Raw genomic sequence first — 21,298 nt, forward strand, 5'->3', positions numbered from 1 at the left:
TTGGCAGCAGGCTGTCCCACCCTCCTCCTAATGGCTTGTTCCTGGCTTCCAGGAGCTTCCTCACAACTGCAGGTGCCAGAGGGGGCTATCCACAGCCTCTGGCATCCACTCATCCTGGGAATTCTGATGTTCGTTCCCTTGACGCCCAGGTCTGCCCCGTAACTCAGAGAATTCACTGGCTCCGGCTTCGTTCCCCTGCCCAAGCCTTGGCCTGGAAGCTCTCCGGGTAGTGAGCTGGGTCTGGGTAGTGAGCTGGGCACTTGTAGGGCCCCCTCGGTTGGCAGCGTTTTATTTTGAAATAATTACAGATTTAGGAGAAGTGACAATAAGTAAAGAGACAGTCCAGGGGGCCTGTGTGTCCTTCGAGTCCAGTTGATTTCTCATTTCGGTGGTTGTGCCTGCTGTCAGTGCACGTCGAGGAAACCGCTGTGAAATCCAGGATGATGAAGATTAGCCACTGCTGTGTGTTTTTCTATAAGTTTTCTAGTTTTAGCTCTTAAATTTAGGAGTGTAGTCCTTGTTTGGCTAATTTTTGCATCTCTCGTAAAGGGAGGGTCCTACTTGATGCCCCTGTGTATGGTTATCCAGTTTTCCTGGCACCGTTTGGTGAAGACTCTCCTCTCCCACTGAGTGATCCTGACACCCTTGCTGAAAAGCATTTGACTCCTTACCTGGAGGTTTATTTCTGGGCTCTCTGTTCCATCCCATTCTCTCTACGTCTGTCTTTATCCCAGTTCCCGCTGTTTTGATTACTGTCAGTTTCTAGCAGGCTTTGAAACCAGGATGTGTGAGTCTTTCAAATTTGTTCTTCTTTTGTAAAATGGTTTGGCTATTCTGAGATTTAATAGGAATTTTAGGATGGGCTTTTTCATTTGTGCAGAAAATGCCACTGGGGGCCAGGTACGGCGGCTCATACTTGTAATTCCAGCATTTTGGGAGGCTGAGGCAGAAGGATCACTTGAGGCCAGAAGTTTGAGACCAGCCTGGGAAACATAGCAAGACCCTGTCTCTACAAAACATACACAAGGAAAATCAGCCGGGGTGGTGGCACACACCTGTGGTCCTAGCCACCAGGCAGGATGAGGTAGAAGGATTGCTTGAGCACAGAAGTTTAAAGCAGCGGTGAGCCACGATGGCACCACTGCATGTTACCATGGGTAACTGAGTAAGACCCTGTCTCAAAAAAAAGAAACGGAGGGAGGGCGGGAGGGAGGAGCCATTGGGATGTTGATAGGGATTTCGTTTAATCAGTAGATCACTTTGGGTAGCGTTGTCATCTTAACAATGTTACGTCTTCCAATCCATGAACATGGGATATCTCTCCATTTATTTAGGTATTATATAATTTATTTCAGCAAACTTTGATATTTTTCAGCCTCGAGTCTTTCACCTCTTTGGTTAAATTTATTCCTAAGTATTTTACTCTTGTTGATGTGATTATAAGTGAATTTTTTTTTTAATTTCCTTTTCAGATTTTTCATTGGTAGTGTATAGAAATGCCACTAGTTTTCATGTGTTGACTTTGTACCATGTGTCTTTGCTGAATTCAGTTAGTGGGGGGGGCACATTCTTCATGGTCTTCTAGATATAGGATCGTGTCGTCTGCAAATAGGCCTTAGAAAGACATACTTTCTAATGTGGAAACTTCCTTTTTCTCTTCATAGCCTAATCCTCTCACTAGAGCGTCTAATACTCTGTTGAATAGAAGTGGCAAAAGCGGGCATCCCTGTCTTGTTCCTGATCCTGGAAAAGCTTTCAGTCCTTCACCGTGGAGGGTGATGTGAGCTGTAGGTTTTTCTTTCTTCTTCTTCTTTTTTTTTTTTTTTTTTTTTTTGAGACAGAGTTTTGCTCTTGTTGCCCAGGCTGGAGTGCAATGGCGCGATCTCAGCTCACTGCAACCTCTGCCTCCTGGGTTTGAGCCATTCTTTTGCCTCAGCCTCCTGAGTAGCTGGGATTACAGGCATGCACCACCACACCTGGCTAATTTTTGCATTTTTAGTAGACACGGGGTTTCACCACACTGGCCGAGCTGGTCTTGAATTCCTGACCTCAGGTGATCCGCCCACCTCGGCCTCCCAAAGTGCTGGGAATACAGGCGTGAGTCACTGCACTCAGCTGGGTTTTTCACTTAAGTGGTTTTTACCACGATGAGGAGGCTTCTTCTCTACCCAGTTTATTAAATGATTTTATCACCAAAAGGGGCTGGATTTTTTTCAAATGCCTTTTCTGCATCAGTTGAGATGATCATGTGGGATTTTCCCTTTCATTCTATTAATGTCATATATTGCGTTGACTTTCATATGCTGACTCACTTTTGCATTCCTGGAATAAACCCCACTTGGTTGTGGTGTAGGATCCTTTCAATGTGCCATTGGATTCAGTTTGCTAGTGTTTTGTTGAGGATATTTGCATCTATATTTCTAAGGGATATTGTTCTGCAGTTTTCTTGTAGTGTATTTATCTGGCTTTGTTTTATGTGCTGTGTCCAGGGTTTTTGTAGCACTTAGCAGGAGAAATAGAGAAAAGTATTTATGTTCTGTGTTACCACAAGAGAAAGTCCCTGACTGACTTTTAAAAGCAGAAACATTTATTTCCAAAAGCTTCTGCTTACCACTCACAGCAACCTAAGTTCTGGGGCCACTCTGGGTTATTATCCTATAAAACCATTTTCTTGTTATGCAGTTTTTCCGGTTTCAGACTGAAGCTGTATATCTTGTATGTTTTATTGCCTTTTAGGAAAAGTCAGAGAATTCGTTCTGCAATTCGCATTTATGACTCCAATCTGTAACTTGGTGACCAGGTGCACAAAAGGTCTAATTTCAACCACTTACTTATTCAGCAAAAGTTGTTGGGTTTGGGCTGTGTGCTAGGGATTCAGTGATGAAGTCAGACACAGCGCCCACAGCCAGAGAACCCAGCGCCTAACAATAGAGGCAAACCCATGAGCAGAAAGCTGCAAGGTCGTGTGCTCAGCAGGAGGTGAGGCTGGGGTGGCTGAGCAGTGTTTATTCAGTGCTGCTTTCCTCTGAGACAGGTCCACTGGCTTCTCACTTATTCTCGACCAGGAGACAATATCTGGAGGATGGGAAGGAAGGAGTTCAAGAGTGTTCCTAGTGAACAGGACTCAGGCACACATAGACCCTGTCTTGTGTTCTCACTTCTTCAACTCCCCCTTTCCCCTTCTGGCTTTTGAGAGCTCAAGGCCCATGAGAGCCATTGACCCAGTGGCAATTCTGTCCTTCACACGAATTAAGAGGTCTGAAACTGGTGATAAATACGAGCCTTCCCTGAGAGTTAGGGGATGCTTCATCTCATATAATGGAAAACATTGATTAAACTCTTAAAAACCAGCATTCTCCCAGATTTTAAAATGGTTATTTGGGAGGATTATGGTTCTTTTAGTGTCATCAGGGGCTGAAGGAGCAGGGAAAAGGGAAGGGAAACACCCTAGATCATCGGTAAACCTCTGTGACGGTCGCCCTCAGCAGCCTTGACTGACGGAACGAAGAGGTTCATCTGTGAACCGCCCCCTTGTGGCCGCTTCAGCCTCTGCCCCCCTTCCTTGTGTCTTGCTGGTGGCGGCTGCATCCTCTCTGTGTGGTGACATCCAGAATCGTGATCACAGTAAAGAATTTGTGATTCTTAATTTCTTATGTTCCCGTGCAACCAATGATTTTAATAAATAACCTGGCAGGTTTCCTTCATTGTGAAAGAACAACCACCTTACAAACTTCCTGCATAAAACATGGTTACTTTAGAAATACCACTTGATATTGCCCGTAAAATTACAAATGATTATCCTTAAAAAAAGGTTCAGTTTAACTCTGCATTTGTCAAAGTAAAGGAATGAAGTTTATCTTTTGGTAGATGACCCTGATTTCTGTTACTGATTTCCAGGCTTTCTAGTCTGCGATCCATATGCTGTGATCCATAATGATTCTTTGTCTTTAATGTGGACTTAAATAATTCACTTGTTGATGACTTACTCCTTTCGAGAGTTGGTTGAGTTGTAATCTTTCTTTGTTTACTTAGTACTGTAAGTTTTGAAAGGGTTACAATTCCTGGGTTAGTTATTCTAATGAGAGAAGGGATACTGGGAAGGCCATGGAGCGTAATATTTCAGCAAGTGACACCTTGAATTTATGCTAAACACTGCGTTGTATTCTGCAGGAGGGGCTCCGAACTTTGTGTGTTGCTTACAAGAGGCTGATCCAAGAAGAATATGAAGGCATTTGTAACCTGCTGCAGGCTGCCAAAGTGGCCCTTCAAGATCGAGAGAAAAAGTTAGCAGAAGCCTATGAGCAAATAGAGAAAGATCTGATTCTGCTTGGTGCCACGGCTGTTGAGGACCGGTAAAGTAAACACAAACTAGGATGCAGGCCAACGGCCCAGGGTGTGTGAGGGCGAGTGGAGGGGAGGGAGGCCGGCCGCACAGCCAGTGGTGTGTGTGAGGGCGAGTGGAGGGGAGGGAGGCCGGCCGCACAGCCAGTGGTGTGTGTGAGGGCGAGTGGAGGGGAGGGAGGCCGGCCGCACAGCCAGTGGGCGTGTTTGCTGCCCAGGGAGAGGCGAGGTGTCTTGCTACACGCTAGAGTCATGTCGGGAAGGTCATGCCTGTGGGATATTTTGTTATCCATGAATAAGACGCCTGAAAGCACACTTTCCCAGGAAGTAGTGAAAATAGCTTTTTCATATCATGAACAGGCAAGACAGAAGGACTCTTACAAATTCTTTTTTTTTTTAAGGGATGGCATCTTGCCATGTTGCCCAGGCTGGAGTGCAGTGGCACCATCACAGCTCACTGCAGCCTCAAACTCCCAGGTTGAAGCTGTCCTCCCTTCTCAGCCTCCTGAGTAGCTAGAACTTCAAGCACATACCACCATGCCTGGCTAATTTTTCATATTTTTTGTAGAGATAGGATTTCACTGTGTTGCCCAGGCTAGTCTCAAGCTCCTGGCCTCAAGCAGTCCTCCCACCTCAGCCTCTGAAAGTGCTGGAATTGCAGGCATGAGCAGTCATGACTGGCTGTAATTACTCTTTACAATGGAATCAACAACTAACTCTGTTCCTAAACTTGTTGCTAGTTCTTTCCAAATACTGTTATTACTTCTTAGATCATTACATACTCAATGTGTTTATCATTATTTGAAAAAACTTAATGAAGTAGAAAATTAAACTAATCATCATTATAACCAGCAAAATTACCAATTACAGATTTTCAGGTGCCTCTAAGGCGAGAGTTGCCAGTGTGCCCCAGCTCCACAATGGGGACTGAAAGTTGTGTGAGGCCGAGGCCACTAAGAAACAGTTGTCAGGTCCACATGGCACCTTCAGAGCTGAGTGAAAGGCGTGGATTTCAGTGGTTTGTAGGAATGGAGGAGAGAAAATAAATGCTCCAATTGATGAGAATGAAGCAGAAACTTTAGGAAGTTTACTAGGAGTTTATCTCCTGGAAGTTAAAAGCATCAAGTTTGAAAATCTTTAAGATCCATTTCGGTCCAAAACTGAAATCCTCATCACTAACCCTGCATTTTCTGAGTGTGTTGAACAAATATTCCCCGAGTTCTCGATCTGAATGGAGTATTAGGTGAAGTGGGAAGTTTTGTTTGGTGGTTTTGTGTTTTGTTTTGAAGTCACGCTCCCCCGTTCAGTCCGGAGTAAGCGCACGGAGCACCGTGTAGAGAACGAGCCTTGCACACCGGAAGGCTTCAGAGCGCAGGGCCACGACCGCCGAAAGGCTTTGTTGCTGGTGCTGCTGGGAGGTGGGGCCTTGCTGTCATGGCCAGCCACTCACCTGCTGTCTGTCCAGGAGAAGAGGGGTGTCCATAGAATGGTCTTTGCCTGGGGAGCAGCTGGGTCGATCTTTAGAGGCCGTGGTGGAGGAGCGTGGGGATGCCTCCCGCAGAGCAGATGGGACGGAGCCCCTGGAGCAGGGGGCAGGTTGACTTGACTGGATTGGGAATGTAGAAAAGTGGAGAGTTAACGCCTGGTGGCGGAGCGGGGTCTCAGCGGCTTTGAAGTGATAATGCTTGCTTATAAATTATTTCCTTAAAATCTCCGGTCAGCAAGTGCAAAACATCTCTGAGCTTCAGCTTCCTTTTGAATCAAGTTATAGGGCCAGGCCCAGTGGAGCACACTTGTAAACAGGGCCAGGCCCGGAGCAGCACGCTTGTAAACAGGGCCAGGCCCGGAGCAGCACGCTTGTAAACAGGGCCAGGCCCGGAGCAGCACGCTTGTAAACAGGGCACTTTGGGAGGCCCATGCTGGAGCACGCTTGTAAACAGGGCCAGGACCCGGAGCAGCACGCCTTGTAAACAGGGCCAGAGCCCATCTCGTGGATGGACGCTTGTAAACAGGGCCAGGTCCCGGTAGGAGTGACGCTGTTGTCCTAGCAACTAGGGCCAGGCTCCGGATGGAGCATCGCTTGTAGAACAGGAGTTCCAGGCTCCGGTGCAGCTGAGATCATACCACTGTACCCTAGCCTGGGCAACATAACAAGGCGTTCTCTTGCTCTCGTGCTCACTCTTTCTCTCTCTCTCTCTCTCTATATATATATATATGCACACACACATATACACGCCCATATATATACACATACATACACACACATATAAAATTAGAGGCGTTTTTTCCATCTATAGAGTACTATGATTGTCTGATCTTGAGACTTCTAGCTAGGAAGTTCTTCCCAGAAAACCGGATCATTCCAGTTAGAATTTAAATCCTTCCTTTCATGCTTTCCGGAAGCATTACATGTTCCTTCACACGAAAGTAAAGTCTAAAACCTAGAAAAAATGCAGGCCCCGAAATGAGGCAAACGTGGTTTTGACCCCAGATCTTCCAAGGAGAGGGAAGTGACCTGACCAGTGTCAGAAGAGCCGCTTATCCCCAGATACCTTCTGTAGCATCTGCAGGCTTTGGCTTTTCCGTATGTAAAACGGGTGTGATGCTAACGTCCTTACTCATGACATCGTGGTGAGCATGAGAGATGGCACACAGGAAGTGTCACATGGGCCTGGCACGTGGCAAGCCCATGATACCTGTTGGCCATAGAATCACTAGTAGTATTCTCAGTATTTTAATTTTATTTAGTGGTACCTGGACCCCAAGTGGGTTCTAAGTGACAAACTTAGAACAGTTTATACAAAACAAAAGATAATTAATATTCCTGACCACCTTGAGTCCAGATCCCATCTTTCCATGGTTGAGACATTTTTGGTGGTGGTTATAATTTCCTGAAACCCTCCCCAGGTAGTGAGTCCCAGCTCCACAGAAAACTGCCAGGCTTGTCAGATGTCAGTGACACCAGACAGCGCTTTCCATCTCAAATGTTTGATCCATGTTTATCTCTCTGCTGTTACAAAGTGTTTCGCTGTGAAACACTAATTCAGACCTTCAGAAGCCGCTTCAGGTGCTTTGTGGTAAGACCATGAACCACAGCACGGCACGTTTTGATTTTGAGGGGCAACAATATTTTGTCAGCTTTGCAAGTTTCTGCAGTTCCTTATTTGGATTTCTTGGGTCAGCACTGACTTTTCTCTGTGTTGTGTTTGGTTTTGCCTCCCTCAGGCTGCAGGAGAAAGCTGCAGACACCATCGAGGCCCTGCAAAAGGCCGGGATCAAGGTCTGGGTTCTCACGGGAGACAAGATGGAGACGGCCGCAGCCACGTGCTATGCCTGCAAGCTGTTCCGCAGGAACACACAGCTGCTGGAGCTGACCACCAAGAGGATCGAGGAGCAGAGCCTGCACGACGTCCTGTTCGAGCTGAGCAAGACGGTCCTGCGCCACAGCGGGAGCCTGACCAGAGACAACCTCTCAGGGTAGGCAGCGCGTCCCCACCCCCACCCCCACTCCCTCAGAAGGGGCTTCAGACCCAATGGCCTTCACCGGCAAGTAGGGGAACCGCATTGTCCTTACTGGGAATTCGGTTCTCCCCTGGGACATTAATGCCAGCTTCTTACGGGTCAGGTGAACACTGATAACAAGACGGGCTGTTTTTTCCAGCAGTTGTGACGTGTCTTTTTCACATACGTGTGTGTATGTTCATCTTCAGACTGCCGGGTAACAGATGCAAAATGACATAATTGATAAAATATTTTGAGTGGGATAATTCTCATCTGCTTCTGAGACTTAGGGGCTCTGCTGCAGGCACCTTCAAACATCTGCTGGCGGAAGTGGAGATATTAATAATGCATGGTTGTTCGTCTAAGACAAAGCAGTACATGCCCAAGAGTTTTTTTTTCCCAAGAATATTCAGTAGTTTATTCAGATACATTTTATCGATGCTGTCCTTACTGGTGTTAGATGCATTATCTGAGATTAGATTTTATTTGAATCATTTCAGTTTCATTCATGTACATAAAGCAAAAGCAGCTCTCTAATTTACACAAATGTTAAGTTATTCATAAATAGCACAGATAATTCCCTCTACCTGATCTGTAATCTGCATAACTCCTTTTAGGGATTAGAGGTGTTCCTTGTTTGTTTTCTTTGTTTGTTTTTTGTGTTTTGTTTTTGAGATGGAGCCTCACTCTGTCGCCCAGGCTGGAGTACAGTGGCGTGATCTTGGCTCACTGCAACCTCTACCTCCCAGGTCCAAACAATTCTCCTGCCTCAGCCTCCCAAGTAGCTGGGATTAAAAACGCTTACCACCACACCCGGCTAATTTTTGTATTTTTAATAGAGATGGGGTTTCACCATGTTGGCCAGGCTGGTCTTGAACTCCTGACCTCAGGTGATCCACCCGCCTCGGCCTCCCGAAGTGCTGGGATTACAGGCGTGAGCCATAGCATCCAGCCTCCTTGTCATTTTGAAACCCAGCAAAGAGGAGATTATGACCACGTTCTTTCCAATTTAGGTCATCCAGGCAGAAACCAAAGACTTAGCTATACAGATAAAGACTGTGACCAAGCAGGTTGAGAATAAAGACTGACCAAGATCTTAGACTGCAAGATGAACGCCTTCCTGTTGTTTCAAAAGTACAGGGACTTAACAAGTCCACAAAGAGAGTGTGCACTTGCTTTACCTAAAATAGGAATGTTTCACTAAAATACACTCTTAAATGTCGACAAAGGTGTTACATTCAATACTATAAAGATTGTATTGATAAGAAACACTAGTTTCTTAATCCCATGGATTTGTAGCATCTGTCAACATCCAAAGAAATATGGAGTCTTCTAAAATCTCTAGATCTAGTGATTGAGCGTCTTTCTGACTCACATCCTTTAACAGACTCTCAGCAGATATGCAGGACTACGGCTTGATTATCGACGGAGCTGCGCTGTCTCTCATAATGAAGCCTCGCGAAGATGGGAGTTCCAGCAACTACAGGGAGCTCTTCCTGGAAATCTGCCGGAGCTGCAGCGCGGTGCTCTGCTGCCGCATGGCACCCTTGCAGAAGGCCCAGGTGCTGCCCGCCCGTCCTCGATAGCTGGTGATCAGGGTATCCGAAACACTGGAAACCTTCCGTTAGGTCTCACCACCGCGGATTGTTAAAAAGCCTAGCAGGGTACCGCCTGTTAAAAAGAGAAGTAACCATGGTAGAGATTTAAAACACAGATCTCGTTTTGCTTGTTGGGCCAGGCTCAGTGATTAGTGGGTGTTGACCAGTCTGACGTGTGACCCTTCCAGATGTAGTGGCCAGGACAGCTGCCCTGGCTGACTTCTGTTAAAAAAAAAAAAAAAGCTGCCTCAGTCACTCCTAAGAATCTATACTAAAGGTTTAGGGGAAGGGAGCTGACATTACTGAGCACCTAGTGTGTGCCTCCTACAGAAACAAATGCTTTTAGCCTCAAACTAACCCTTTTGGGCGAATGAGGGCACCAGCTTTACAAATTGGAATAATTTGCCCAAAAGGCTGCAGTTGGGAAATGCCACGAGGATTCAGCTTGTCCATCAAACTCCAAACGTCTCACGCGCCCATGTTCTTGTGGGAAACACACACCGAAGTTTTTTCTTTAAACACTTTTAAAAGCACTATGGAATGTACGTGTAAACATGGATGTCTTTCTGATATCAGGAAGCCTAGAAAAGTCCCAGCTTCGTTATACCACATTTTAGACACGATACGTCAATTTCTCTTGAACTGTTCATGAGTAAATCCATAACTGGTCAGAGCAACCCAGTGTTTAAGGTAAAAAATGTCTCACACAAACTCTGGAAACCAAGGAGGTGAAGAGTTGAGAGTTTGTGCCCGTGGGTGCATTAATCTGTCAATTTTGCCAAAAACACGGAGCCGGGGTCCTCAGGACGACAGCTGAGCCTTGAGCATTCACAGACCTTCCATGTGGGGAAGACGGTGCGATGTTCTCCTCTCCCTCACATGTGTAACTGCACATGAACCTTACAGGATTACTTCCCGAATGGAACAGCAACTCAGGGTTTGCCATTTGTTCTTCATGTATTCCATAGTACTTTTTTAAGTTCTCAACTGGCTTTTGAAATGTTTCATACAAATTAACTTGTGTTTCAGTTTCCTACCTTGAAACAAGAAGGCACCCACACGTTTCCCCCATCTCTTCAGTCTTATATCTTGAACTGTTACATTTAGGCACATATATGGGGGGAGAAAAGAAATTGACTAAAAACTTGGAAATTATTTTTACATAAAATTGTCATATTTGATTTTGCACTTTACAAATTTGAAAATTAAAATAGCATTAGGAATAGTTTAGTTTTAGAAATAGATGCTTTATACCAAATAGCTTGAAATACCTTGGAATAGTGATGCCTTCTAACAGAATCCAGGGTTCACATTTGCCCTGTATATTTAAATGTATTTTCCCAGTGTTTACACATTTTTCCATATATTTAAATAGATGAATATAACAGTAACCACAAACTACTTCATATATCTCACGTCTGTACCGCCAAAGTTTGTCTACCAGCCTTTTCCAGCCCACGTCATTTTAATCATACTTCATTTCTTTTACTTTATTTTGTTTTGTTTTCAGTATGAAAAAAAGTTTTATCCTATATGGAGAAAACAGAATGTCGTAAATTAGCTCAAGTAGATAATTTTTTTATTTGCCTAGGCTAACTTTACATCTTCATTATTTCTGCCTAGTGAATGAATAACCTGTTCAGAAGTGGAACAGTGAAGATAAATGCTGCCTTTCTTTCTTTTGCAGATTGTTAAATTAATCAAATTTTCAAAAGAGCACCCAATCACGTTAGCAGTTGGCGACGGCGCAAACGATGTCAGCATGATTCTGGAAGCGCACGTGGGCATAGGTGAGCTTTGTCCTTGCTGCCGGCACGTCCTGGTGGCCAGGTCACCCCTCCGCTAGACAGAGGCCCATGGCAGCATGCAGGTGCATTCAGGACACCCCCGTCATCACCCTCGTGTGTGACCAGGAAGGCTCGTGGTGATGGTTTCATCCATTCTTCTCCCCGTCCCTGCCCTGTGCGTGGTGTGCAGAAAGCATTTCCTCAGCTCCTTCACCTCCGTCTTCTAGGTGTCATCGGCAAGGAAGGCCGCCAGGCTGCCAGGAACAGCGACTATGCAATCCCAAAGTTTAAGCATTTGAAGAAGATGCTGCTTGTTCACGGGCATTTTTATTACATTAGGATATCTGAGCTCGTGCAGTACTTCTTTTATAAGGTAGGCGGATCGCCGCTCCCCCTCACATTTTCAGCAGCAGATCATGCACAGGCTGGCACGACCCTTGTCTGAACCACTTGATGGCACAAGAGGTCATTGATCTCTAGGTAGCAGCAACTGTCAGAAAGGAAGGAGTGAATCTGATAGCAGTCATCTCCCACTTAGCCGTGGCTTTGCTTTTTACAGTTTCCATTACCTACAGTCAACCCAGGCCCAAAAATATCAAATGGAAAATTGCAGAAATAAACGGTTTCTAAGTTTTAAATTGCATGCCATTCGGAGCAGCGTGATGAAGCCTCGTGCCGTCCTGCTCCGTCCTTCCTGGGATGTGGCTTGTCCCTTCGTCTGGTGTGCCAATGCTGTGTGTGCACTACCTGCCCCTCAGTCACTCTGTAGCTGTCTTGGTGACCAGGTTGACAGATCACAAGAAGAAGAATGGTGAATACGACCCGATAATATATTTTAAGAGGAAGAGGGAGAGACCAAATTCATGTACCTTTGATTATGGTATATTATTATAGTTATTCTATGTTTTGTTGTTACTCTCTTACTGCGCCTACTTTATAAATAAAACTTTGTCATAGGTGTGTATGTGTAGGAACACACATACCCGTCTACGGTGTAGACAGGGTTCAGGACCTTCCGCAGATTCTTCATCCTCCCTGGGTCTAGGAATGTACCCCTGAGGATGAGGAGGCCCTGCCGTGCCACGGGAGACCCCCAGTCCTTTTCTCCCCTCCACAGAATTGAGTGTAGAACCAGTGAGAACCTTTCAGGTGGAAATGTTTGAGGAACGGTATTTTAGAATTCCTTATTCACTGTGCAGTTCGATTCTTTCCTGTTTATACTGATACCTGCATTGCCTTCTTGTTTCTCTTGGAGCTGACAAATTTCCCCAATATGTTGTCTGTCCTCAGAGTGGCCAGAACGTGGTCACATGTGCATTTCAGTTGCCCCTGAAATAAGAGAAGACTTTCTAGAACCCATTAGTGCTATTCTCCCGCACTCTGGGCACACGTGGATCCCTCCGCCCACGTGGGACAGGCCACGTTGGAAGTGGCGGCTGCTTCCCTCTGCCCCATCACTGAACTAACAGCTCTGCCTTGCCTTTCAGAATGTCTGCTTCATCTTCCCTCAGTTTTTATACCAGTTCTTCTGTGGGTTTTCACAACAGGTCAGTCCTAGGGTCTTCGGGGACAGGCCGTCTGAGCCTTCTTTTCCTTCCCCCAGTGGGTGGCTGCCATGGGGAGAGGAGACTTGGGAATGAGCAACACTCCCCAGCATTGCGAGGAAGCCAGGGTGCCCAGCAGCAGACGGGGGTGAAAGGTCAGGTCAGGTGTGGGGTGGGGGCCACGATGCTGAGGAGTTGCCATCCTGGAGGCCGCTTATTCCGTGTCTTCTGAAACTGCTATGGCCCTGAGATGAGGGCTAATGATGATGTGGTCTCCCCAGGGCCCAGAAGTGCCGAGCTGGGTATCCTGACACCACTGCAAGAATTAACTCCAACTTGAGGTCCTTGTGGACATGGGCCACCCCAGTGCCTGGCACGTTAACATGTGCAGTGTGCCCATAGGGGAAGAAGACAGTTCCCATCCAGGAGGGGTGAAGGACTCCCCGGGCACCTGCCCTAGATGGACGCCTCCTTCTGTCACTCGTGTGCTCAGTGGTTGGCGGGCCAACTGCCTTCATGGGAAGTGACTGGGACCAGAGTCTCTGAAGCTTGAAGATAGCAGTCAGAATTGCAAATGTTTTCTATGACTTTTTTCCTTTTTTTTTTTTTTTCTTGAAGTTTGTGCTGATAGAATGGGATGAGTCAGTGTTAGGCTTTTTGCCAGCTGTGACTTTCATCCTGAAATCACAGTTGATCTCACAGACCCTAGTTTATATCATTAAGCTTTGAAAAGTGCTCTGATCTTTCTAGGCATTTCAGAAAGAAAATATATTTAATCAAAAGATCCAGAAAGTTTGTAACAATGCACTGAGGCGCCACTTCCTTGTGACTTTCCTCTTACAGACTTTGTATGACACCGCGTATCTGACCCTCTACAACATCAGCTTCACCTCCCTCCCCATCCTTCTGTACAGCCTCATGGAGCAGCATATTGGCATCGACGTGCTTAAGAGAGACCCGACCCTGTACAGGTACCATCCTCCACACAGCCTCTCCTGAGAGCACAGAGAATAACCAGGCAGTACTCTGGCAGTTCTTCCAGTAGCCACCTGGCAGACCCCAGTTAAGGGCCAGAAACATTCAGCATCTACTGATACTCTTGCTTGGTCAGGAGCTTCTTTCTTTAAACTGGAAACCACATAGTTCAAAGGGAGACTCTTTAAGCCTTGCTGGATGGTTTACGCTGCATTTGGAACATCTGTGTGGAGCCAGTTTGCACTTTCCTGTGCTTTCTAACAGTCCTAAGGGAGCCGGGGTACCAGCGTCTTCCTCGTTGTGACTCCGGGGAGTCTGTGGCCTAAGTTATCCTTTAAAACCATGTGTGTCGGCCGGGCGCGGTGGCTCACGCCTGTAATCCCAGCACTTTGGGAGGCCGAGGCGGGCGGATCACGAGGTCAGGAGATCGAGACCATCCTGGCTAACACGGTGAAACCCCGTCTCTACTAAAAAATACAAAAAATTAGCTGGGCGAGGCGGCGGGCACCTGTAGTCCCAGCTACTCGGGAGGCTGAGGCAGGAGAATGGCGTGAACCTGGGAGGCGGATCTTGCAGTGAGCCGAGATCGCGCCATTGCATTCCAGCCTGGGCGACTAAGCGAGACTCTGTCTCAAAAAAAAAAAACCATGTGTGTTCCATTCAGTGAGAAAAAAGAAAAATTAACAGCTCTGCTTTCAGGGTGTCTTTTCTCCCAAAAAGTTATTTTTTTTTAATAATATGGAAGAGATATTTTTCTGCTATTTCAGAAATGCCCCCCAAGGTCTCTGGAAGATTCAGTATGTTACTGTTTTCCATGGTCTTTTAAATTGTATGAGTCCGTTTTCATCCTGCTGTGAAGACATGCCTGAGACTGGGTAATTTATGAAGGAAAGAGGTTGAGTGGACTCACAGTTCCACATGGCTGGGGAGAGGCCTCACAGTCATGGCGGAAGGTGAATGAGGAGCAGAGTCACATCTTACATGGTGGCGGACAAGAGGGCGTGTGCAGGGGAACTTTCCTTTATAAAACCATCAGATCTCGTGAGACTTAGACACTATCACGAGAGCAACATGGGGAAAATACTGCGCCCGTCACTCAACCACCTCCCACCAGGTCCCTCCCACAACAGGTGGGGGTCATGGGAGCTACAATTCAAGATGAGATTTGGGTGGGGACACAGCCAAACCCTATCATAAATTAAAATTTTATTTTTCAGATAATTTTACATCCATATGCAGTTGTAAGAAATAATAGATTCCGGCCGGGCACGGTGGCTCACGCCTGTAATCCCAGCACTTTGGGAGGCCGAGACGGGCGGATCACAAGGTCAGGAGATCAAGACCATCCTGGCTAACACGGTGAAACCCCGTCTCTACTAAAAATACAAAAAATTACCCGGGCGTGGTGACGGGCGCCTGTAGTCCCAGCTACTTGGGAGGCTGAGGCAGGAGAATGCCGTGAACCCGGGAGGCGGAGCTTGCAGTGAGCTGAGATCCGGCCACTTGCACTCTAGCCTGGGCGACAGAGCGAGACTCCATCTCAAAAAAAAAAAAAAAAAAAGAAATAATAGATTCCGTGGACCCTGATCCCATGTCTCTCAGTGGTGACATGCAAGAAACTGCAGTCCAGCATCACATCCAGTGTGTTGATGTTGATGCCATTCTCCCGTTCCCTTATTCAGATCACGCAGCTTTCCCTGTGCTCATGTACGTGTGTGTACATGACACCTGTCTGTGTGTGTTCAGTTCTGTGCAATCTTCTCACGTGCGTGGTTCCTGCATCTACCACCACAGCCAAGACCACGCGCTTCCCTGCCCAGGATGCTGCAGGAATCCGTGCATCAGCCTCGCTGCCCTCATCAGAATATTTAGCCATTCTATGGGATCTTGATGGCTTGGACCCAAAAATAATCACCATGGGTGATTAAGGACGACGATAAAAAATTTGTTGTACGTCTTTAATAATTGGGAATAAATCTGAGAAAACGGGAGAGGATATACTGTTCTAGACATGTATCCAGAAGGAATCCTGCAAATTCTATCTTATTGAACAGGCGTAAGGTGTCACGTCAGGCGTAAGGTGTCACGTCAACTGTGAAGTGTCACATCAGGTGTAAGGTGTCACATCAGGCGTAAGGTGTCACATCAGGTGTAAGGTGTCACATCAGGCGTAAGGTGTCACGTCAACTGTAAGGTGTCACGTCAGGCGTAAGGTGTCACATCAACTGTGAAGTGTCACATCAGGTGTAAGGTGTCACATCAGGCGTAAGGTGTCACGTCAACTGTAAGGTGTCACATCAGGCGTAAGGTGTCATGTCAACTGTAAGGTGTCACATCAGGCGTAAGGTGTCACATCAGGCGTAAGGTGTCACATCAACTGAAGTGTCACATCAGGCGTAAGGTGTCACATCAACTGAAGTGTCACATCAGGTGTAAGGTGTCACATCAGGCGTAAGGTGTCACGTCAACTGTAAGGTGTCACATCAGGCGTAAGGTGTCACGTCAGGTGTAAGGTGTCACAAACTTGGTGAATGTCAGGTGTGTGCCTTGTGTTCCATGTTCGTTACTTTCAGAAGCAGCAGCGCATGGCTTGCATCTCTCTGCCTATGACAATATTGCAGTGAATATGAGAGAGAAAGAATCTAAGCAAAAGTTAGCCAAGGACATGAATGGGTAGTAAAATGCTGGTTGTGACGGACATGCCGCATTTGTGGCCAGAGCACAAACCTAGTGTTTACTGGCCACACACATCTTATCCCATGAAGACAACGTCCAGGGACGGCCACCCCGGAGCCCGGGGGCGGCGCCGAGCCCCAATTCTTGAGGACACACGCTGTGCACTTTTCTCCTCTCACAGGGACGTCGCCAAGAACGCGCTGCTGCGCTGGCGTGTGTTCATCTACTGGACGCTCCTGGGACTGTTTGACGCGCTGGTGTTCTTCTTTGGTGCTTATTTCATGTTTGAAAATACAACTGTGACGAGCAACGGGCAGGTCAGTATGGAGCTCAAGCGCGCCGACTCAGCTGCTCAGGAATAAACCTTCCCAAACCCATGTGATGATTTTGTCAAAGCAGTAATTCAGTGCAGCCTGTGCAGCTTCCCAACGGGGTCAATCACCACATGCGCGTTGCTCCGGGTCGCATTACCTGAGTGCTCAGTGTCACTGGAAGGAAATGTCCTACTGAGGTTTTTTGTTTTTTGTTTTGTTGTTGTTGTTGAGATAGAGTCTTGCTCTGTCACCCAGGCTGGAGTGCAGTGGCCGGATCTCAGCTCACTGCAAGCTCCGCGTCCTGGGTTCACGGCATTCTCCTGCCTCAGCCTCCCGAGTAGCTGGGACTACAGGCGCCCGCCGCCTCGCCCGGCTAATTCTTTTGTATTTTTAGTAGAGACGGAGTTTCACCGTTTTAGCCAGGATGGTCTCGATCTCCTGACCTCGTGATCCACCCGCCTCGGCCTCCCAAAGTGCTGGGATTACAGGCGTGAGCCACCCTGCCCGGCTGGCCTGCTGAGGTTTTCAGACTTTATCTCTGTAGCTTACAGTTCACCATCAGCTCATTACTTAGTGGTAAAATTACACAATTTAGACATTGCGTTGTTTTTGGTTTTTTTTTTTTTTGAAACGGAGTCTCTCTCTGTTGCCCAGGCTGGAGTGCAGTGGCGCAATCTTGGCTCACTGCAAGCTCTGCCTCCCAGGTTCATGCCATTCTCCTGCCTCAGCCTCCCAAGTAGCTGGGACTACAGGCACCCGCCACCACACCTGGCTAATTTTTTTGTATTTTTAGTAGAGACGGGGTTTCACCGTGTTAGCCAGGATGGTCTCGATCTCCTGACCTCGTGATCCACCCATCTTGGCCTCTCAAAGTGCTGGGATTACAGGCATGAGCCACTGCACCCGGCCTAGACATTGCATTTTTAATATGAGAATGAATTCCACGTCGAGCCCGTGTTAGATTTCCCCGAGCACCATACTTAAGTCTGCTTCTTTTGCAATGAACAGATCTGTAGTTTTCTAGTGAACATTCACTCTCTGGTTGGTTGCCTAATCCCTGGGGGTTTGTTTTATTTGTATCTTGCTTTTTTCTTTTTGCCACTGGCTTCCCTTCCCACCCTCAGATAATGACTACCAACACACACGTGGTAAGGCAATCGTGGGTTTGTCGTTTCTGTGTTTTTGGAGTGCATTACAAATGAAATATTTCTCGAAAATATTTTCAAACGTGACTTCCTGTGTGCTTTGTCGGTGGAAACGCTGTTAGCCGCTGCTGCCCCACGCACCCCGGAGCTAGCTCTGTGTTAGAAGGGGGCGTGTGCCCCACGCACCCCGGAGCTAGCTCTGTGTTAGAAGGGGGGTGTGCCCCACGCACCCCGGAGCTAGCTCTGTGTTAGAAGGGGGGTGTGCCTCCTGACACACATCCTTGCTGTGTTGCCTCGGTTTCCATGTCAGGGTGGCCCATTGAGTCAGGGATGTTTTCTGAATTGACTGGATTGATGGGAGCTTCCCTCGACTTTAAATTAAAGGCAGCACAGGCGTGTGTGGGAGGCCTGGTGGGGCCCTGTGCTATCTGAGAGAGCCGCGCCAGCCGCTGAGTAGATGTCAGAGACCATCCCTGCTTAAAGGTCGCAGGTATTTAGCCGCACAAGCAAACACCAGCGCTGACCTCAGAGAAAGTCTCTCTTCAGCAGCCCCTTCTGGGTGACTTCTAAACAGAAATCGGCTTTGTTCCCGGTTTAGCCTGACCTCTCTCTCCTTGTGTGTTTGTCCCTCAGACTGCTGGGTTCAAACACAAACGTTCCGCTGCGTGTCCTGTGCACTGTCTACCTGCTTTAGTCGTTTTCACTTCTCATTACTAAACTCTGCTGTTACCCTTCGTCATCACTTAAATCCGTTTCTACCAGGTCGATCTTAAGAATCCATTCAAATGTTATTTCACTGTTTTAAAAGCTTTAGGTTTTTTAGAATTTATTCTTTGTCTTAGTTTATTTTAATTGAATAATTCCCGAATGCCACCAGGCCATGAATGTCATCATGTTGATTCTTTTGTATCTTTTATGAGATTTTCCTCCGGGTCGGGCTTACGTAAGCATCTTGTGTAGCCCTTAAAAAGAACTAAGACGTAGTGTCCTGAGCTCTGAGACTCCAGGCTCCTGGCAGCCTGCCGTGGCGATAGCAAGTCCCCTTTTTCCCGCACTTGATTTTCCAGTTTTCTCTCACAAACATCGTCCTGGTTCACTACAACCACCCTTTTCAGCTGGATGTTCAGATCACGTGAAAGCTGAGGAAAGAGAAGTTCGGACAGATCAGACACCCTGTGCAGGGTCAGTTCCCGAGGGGCAGGGCCTGGGTCACACACAGACGTCCAGCATCAGACTTCATGGTGTTGCCTGGTGCGGCCTCTGGGTTGTTGTAATTCTGAATTTCAGCATGAATGTGAAGGTGCCTCCCAGGAGCCCCCGGAGATGGACTTCAGGGGCGAGGTACGGGTCCCACTGTCCTAGGAGGGCTGCTGGCTGTGCTCCTAAATGAGGTGCTGGCAGTGCAATGCCAGGGGCTTCCTGGCAGGGACTCTGCAGCGTCTCCACCTTGTTGGACCCCTGGAACCCTGACGTGTCCCTGGTCAGCTGTACCTGGTGGTCAGTGGGCACTGTGGCTCTGCTGCCTTTCCTGGAATCTGAGGGTTTCCACTAGCTCCTGTTTCCTGTCTCTTCTGGCTGTGCCCTCCAGCCCCCGGCTACATCCTGGAAGGTACCCTGAGCCCCCACAGAACCCGCACTTACCCCCAGCGTGATGCCAGCACTCAGGGAACTTGGGGGCAGTCCTAGCGGCTGACAGCCCTCTTGGTCTTTGCATAGCAATTTGGGGTTGGGGTGCTCACCCCTGAGAATTTTCCCTTCCAACCAGGATACTCCCAACAGGGTTACAGTCCAGAGGCCCTCTGGGATTGATGGTTCACGGGTGAGAGCTACTTTGTTTTAAAGACCTAAATTCTTCTAAAGGAATGTCTATAGAGCCTTTAGTGTGGCATGGGAGGAGCAATAGAATTACAGACGTCTTTTTCAAGAGTTCACCAGTGGAGCATTTTCTGCACTGACATCGTAAGCCATAGTAACTTCTCATTTTGATGCCACAAATGAGATGCGAAGACAACAGTTACTTGTTGAACAGCAGGATGTTCCTAGGTGAACGGTTAAAAGCTTGGAATATGCTTTGATAGACTTTGATACGTAAAACACTGAACAGAAAAAGGAGGTTCGCGTGTACCTGAGTTTACATCACGGATTTTTAAATGCCAGCTGTGCGGGAATTTCTGTGCTCAGTTTGAGACATTGGGACCGACGTTCGTTGTGACCGAGAGCGTTGAGCAGGGCCAGTGTCAAGAGCGGGCAGAAAGTTGCAGGCAGACAGGTTCGGAGCCCATCACCGCGCCAGGGAACTGGTGGTGGGAGAGGCAGCCGGGAAACGGGACGTCCTGCCGTGCTCTGGGGGGCTGCTGCATCTTCTGTTATGTGATAATAAGAAAATTCAGTGCTTATATCTTTGGGGTTTGAAGTGTTGGCACGCAAGAAAAATGAGGTGTATTTTCTAAAGCTCTTGATTTGAAAGAGAAAAAAAGTACATAAAAACGAGATGACTTGGACTGTTTTCCCCACACAGATATTTGGAAACTGGACATTTGGGACACTGGTATTCACTGTGATGGTGTTCACAGTCACACTAAAGGTAAGTGGTCTCACGCTCACGTTCCTCCCCCAGCCACAGTGAACCCCTGCAGGGTAGGCCTCACCCGCTCTGAGCTCTCTGAATTGTAACTCCGTACCCAGGCTGGAAGCCACTCTGCACCCAGCCCAGGCCGGCTCCTGGGGTACCCTGGGCATCCTCGTCTTGCTGTTTAGACAAGTAATGCACAGACTCAGTACACCCCGCCACCCCGCGTGCAGACCCCAGAGCGACAAAGGTAACCTCGGGAGCGAGCTGCTTCTTCGTGAAAGAATTCAGAAAGAATTCAGGCTACAATTCTTTTCAGCGGCAGGTAGCCCTCCCTGGCAGCGCCATCAAAATACATTTGAATTGAAACAAATTAATGTATTTTGGAAAATTTTACTCTTTTTAAAGTCCAGTAAAGTTCTGTACAGACTATTATCATTATGAAATCTCAAAACCTATCAGACTGAGTCTTAAAAAGTGATACCGAAACATTCCTAAGGTGATTTTCTTAGATAGTGATATAAACAACACCTGACTCTAAAGTAACTTTCTGGCCAGGCACAGTGGCTCACGCCCGTAATCCCAGCACTGTGGGAGGCCAAGGCGGTGGATCACCTGAGGTCAGCAGTTCAAGACCAGCCTGGCCAACATGCCAAAACCCCGTCTGTACTAAAAACACAAAAAGTAGCTGGGCGTGGTGGCGGGCGCCTGTAATCCCAACTACTTGGGAGGCTGAGGCAGGAGAATCACTTGAACCTGGGAGGTGGAGGTTGCAGTGAGCAGAGATCACACCACTGCACTCCAGCCTGGGCAACAGAGGGAGACTCTGTCTCAAAAAAAAAAGAAAA

At 47.4% G+C, this 21,298-nt stretch overlaps 1 protein-coding gene across 13 annotated transcripts in view; it reads left to right on the top strand.

The window, feature by feature from the left end:
• ATP11A (ATPase phospholipid transporting 11A) overlaps positions 1-21,298 on the top strand; it is a 182,347-nt gene that overhangs the window by 149,753 nt on the left and 11,296 nt on the right. For all 13 annotated transcript variants that reach the window (XM_021929353.2, XM_021929355.2, XM_021929356.2 and 10 more), the window contains 9 exon segments: positions 4,171-4,352; positions 7,567-7,818; positions 9,230-9,404; positions 11,128-11,230; positions 11,455-11,600; positions 12,715-12,774; positions 13,615-13,742; positions 16,604-16,739; positions 20,400-20,465. In XM_021929353.2, the coding sequence (XP_021785045.1) occupies positions 4,171-4,352; positions 7,567-7,818; positions 9,230-9,404; positions 11,128-11,230; positions 11,455-11,600; positions 12,715-12,774; positions 13,615-13,742; positions 16,604-16,739; positions 20,400-20,465 (1,248 nt within the window).

The sequence above is a fragment of the Papio anubis genome, chromosome 15, assembly GCF_008728515.1.
Source record: "Papio anubis isolate 15944 chromosome 15, Panubis1.0, whole genome shotgun sequence".
Lineage (NCBI taxonomy): Eukaryota > Metazoa > Chordata > Mammalia > Primates > Cercopithecidae > Papio > Papio anubis.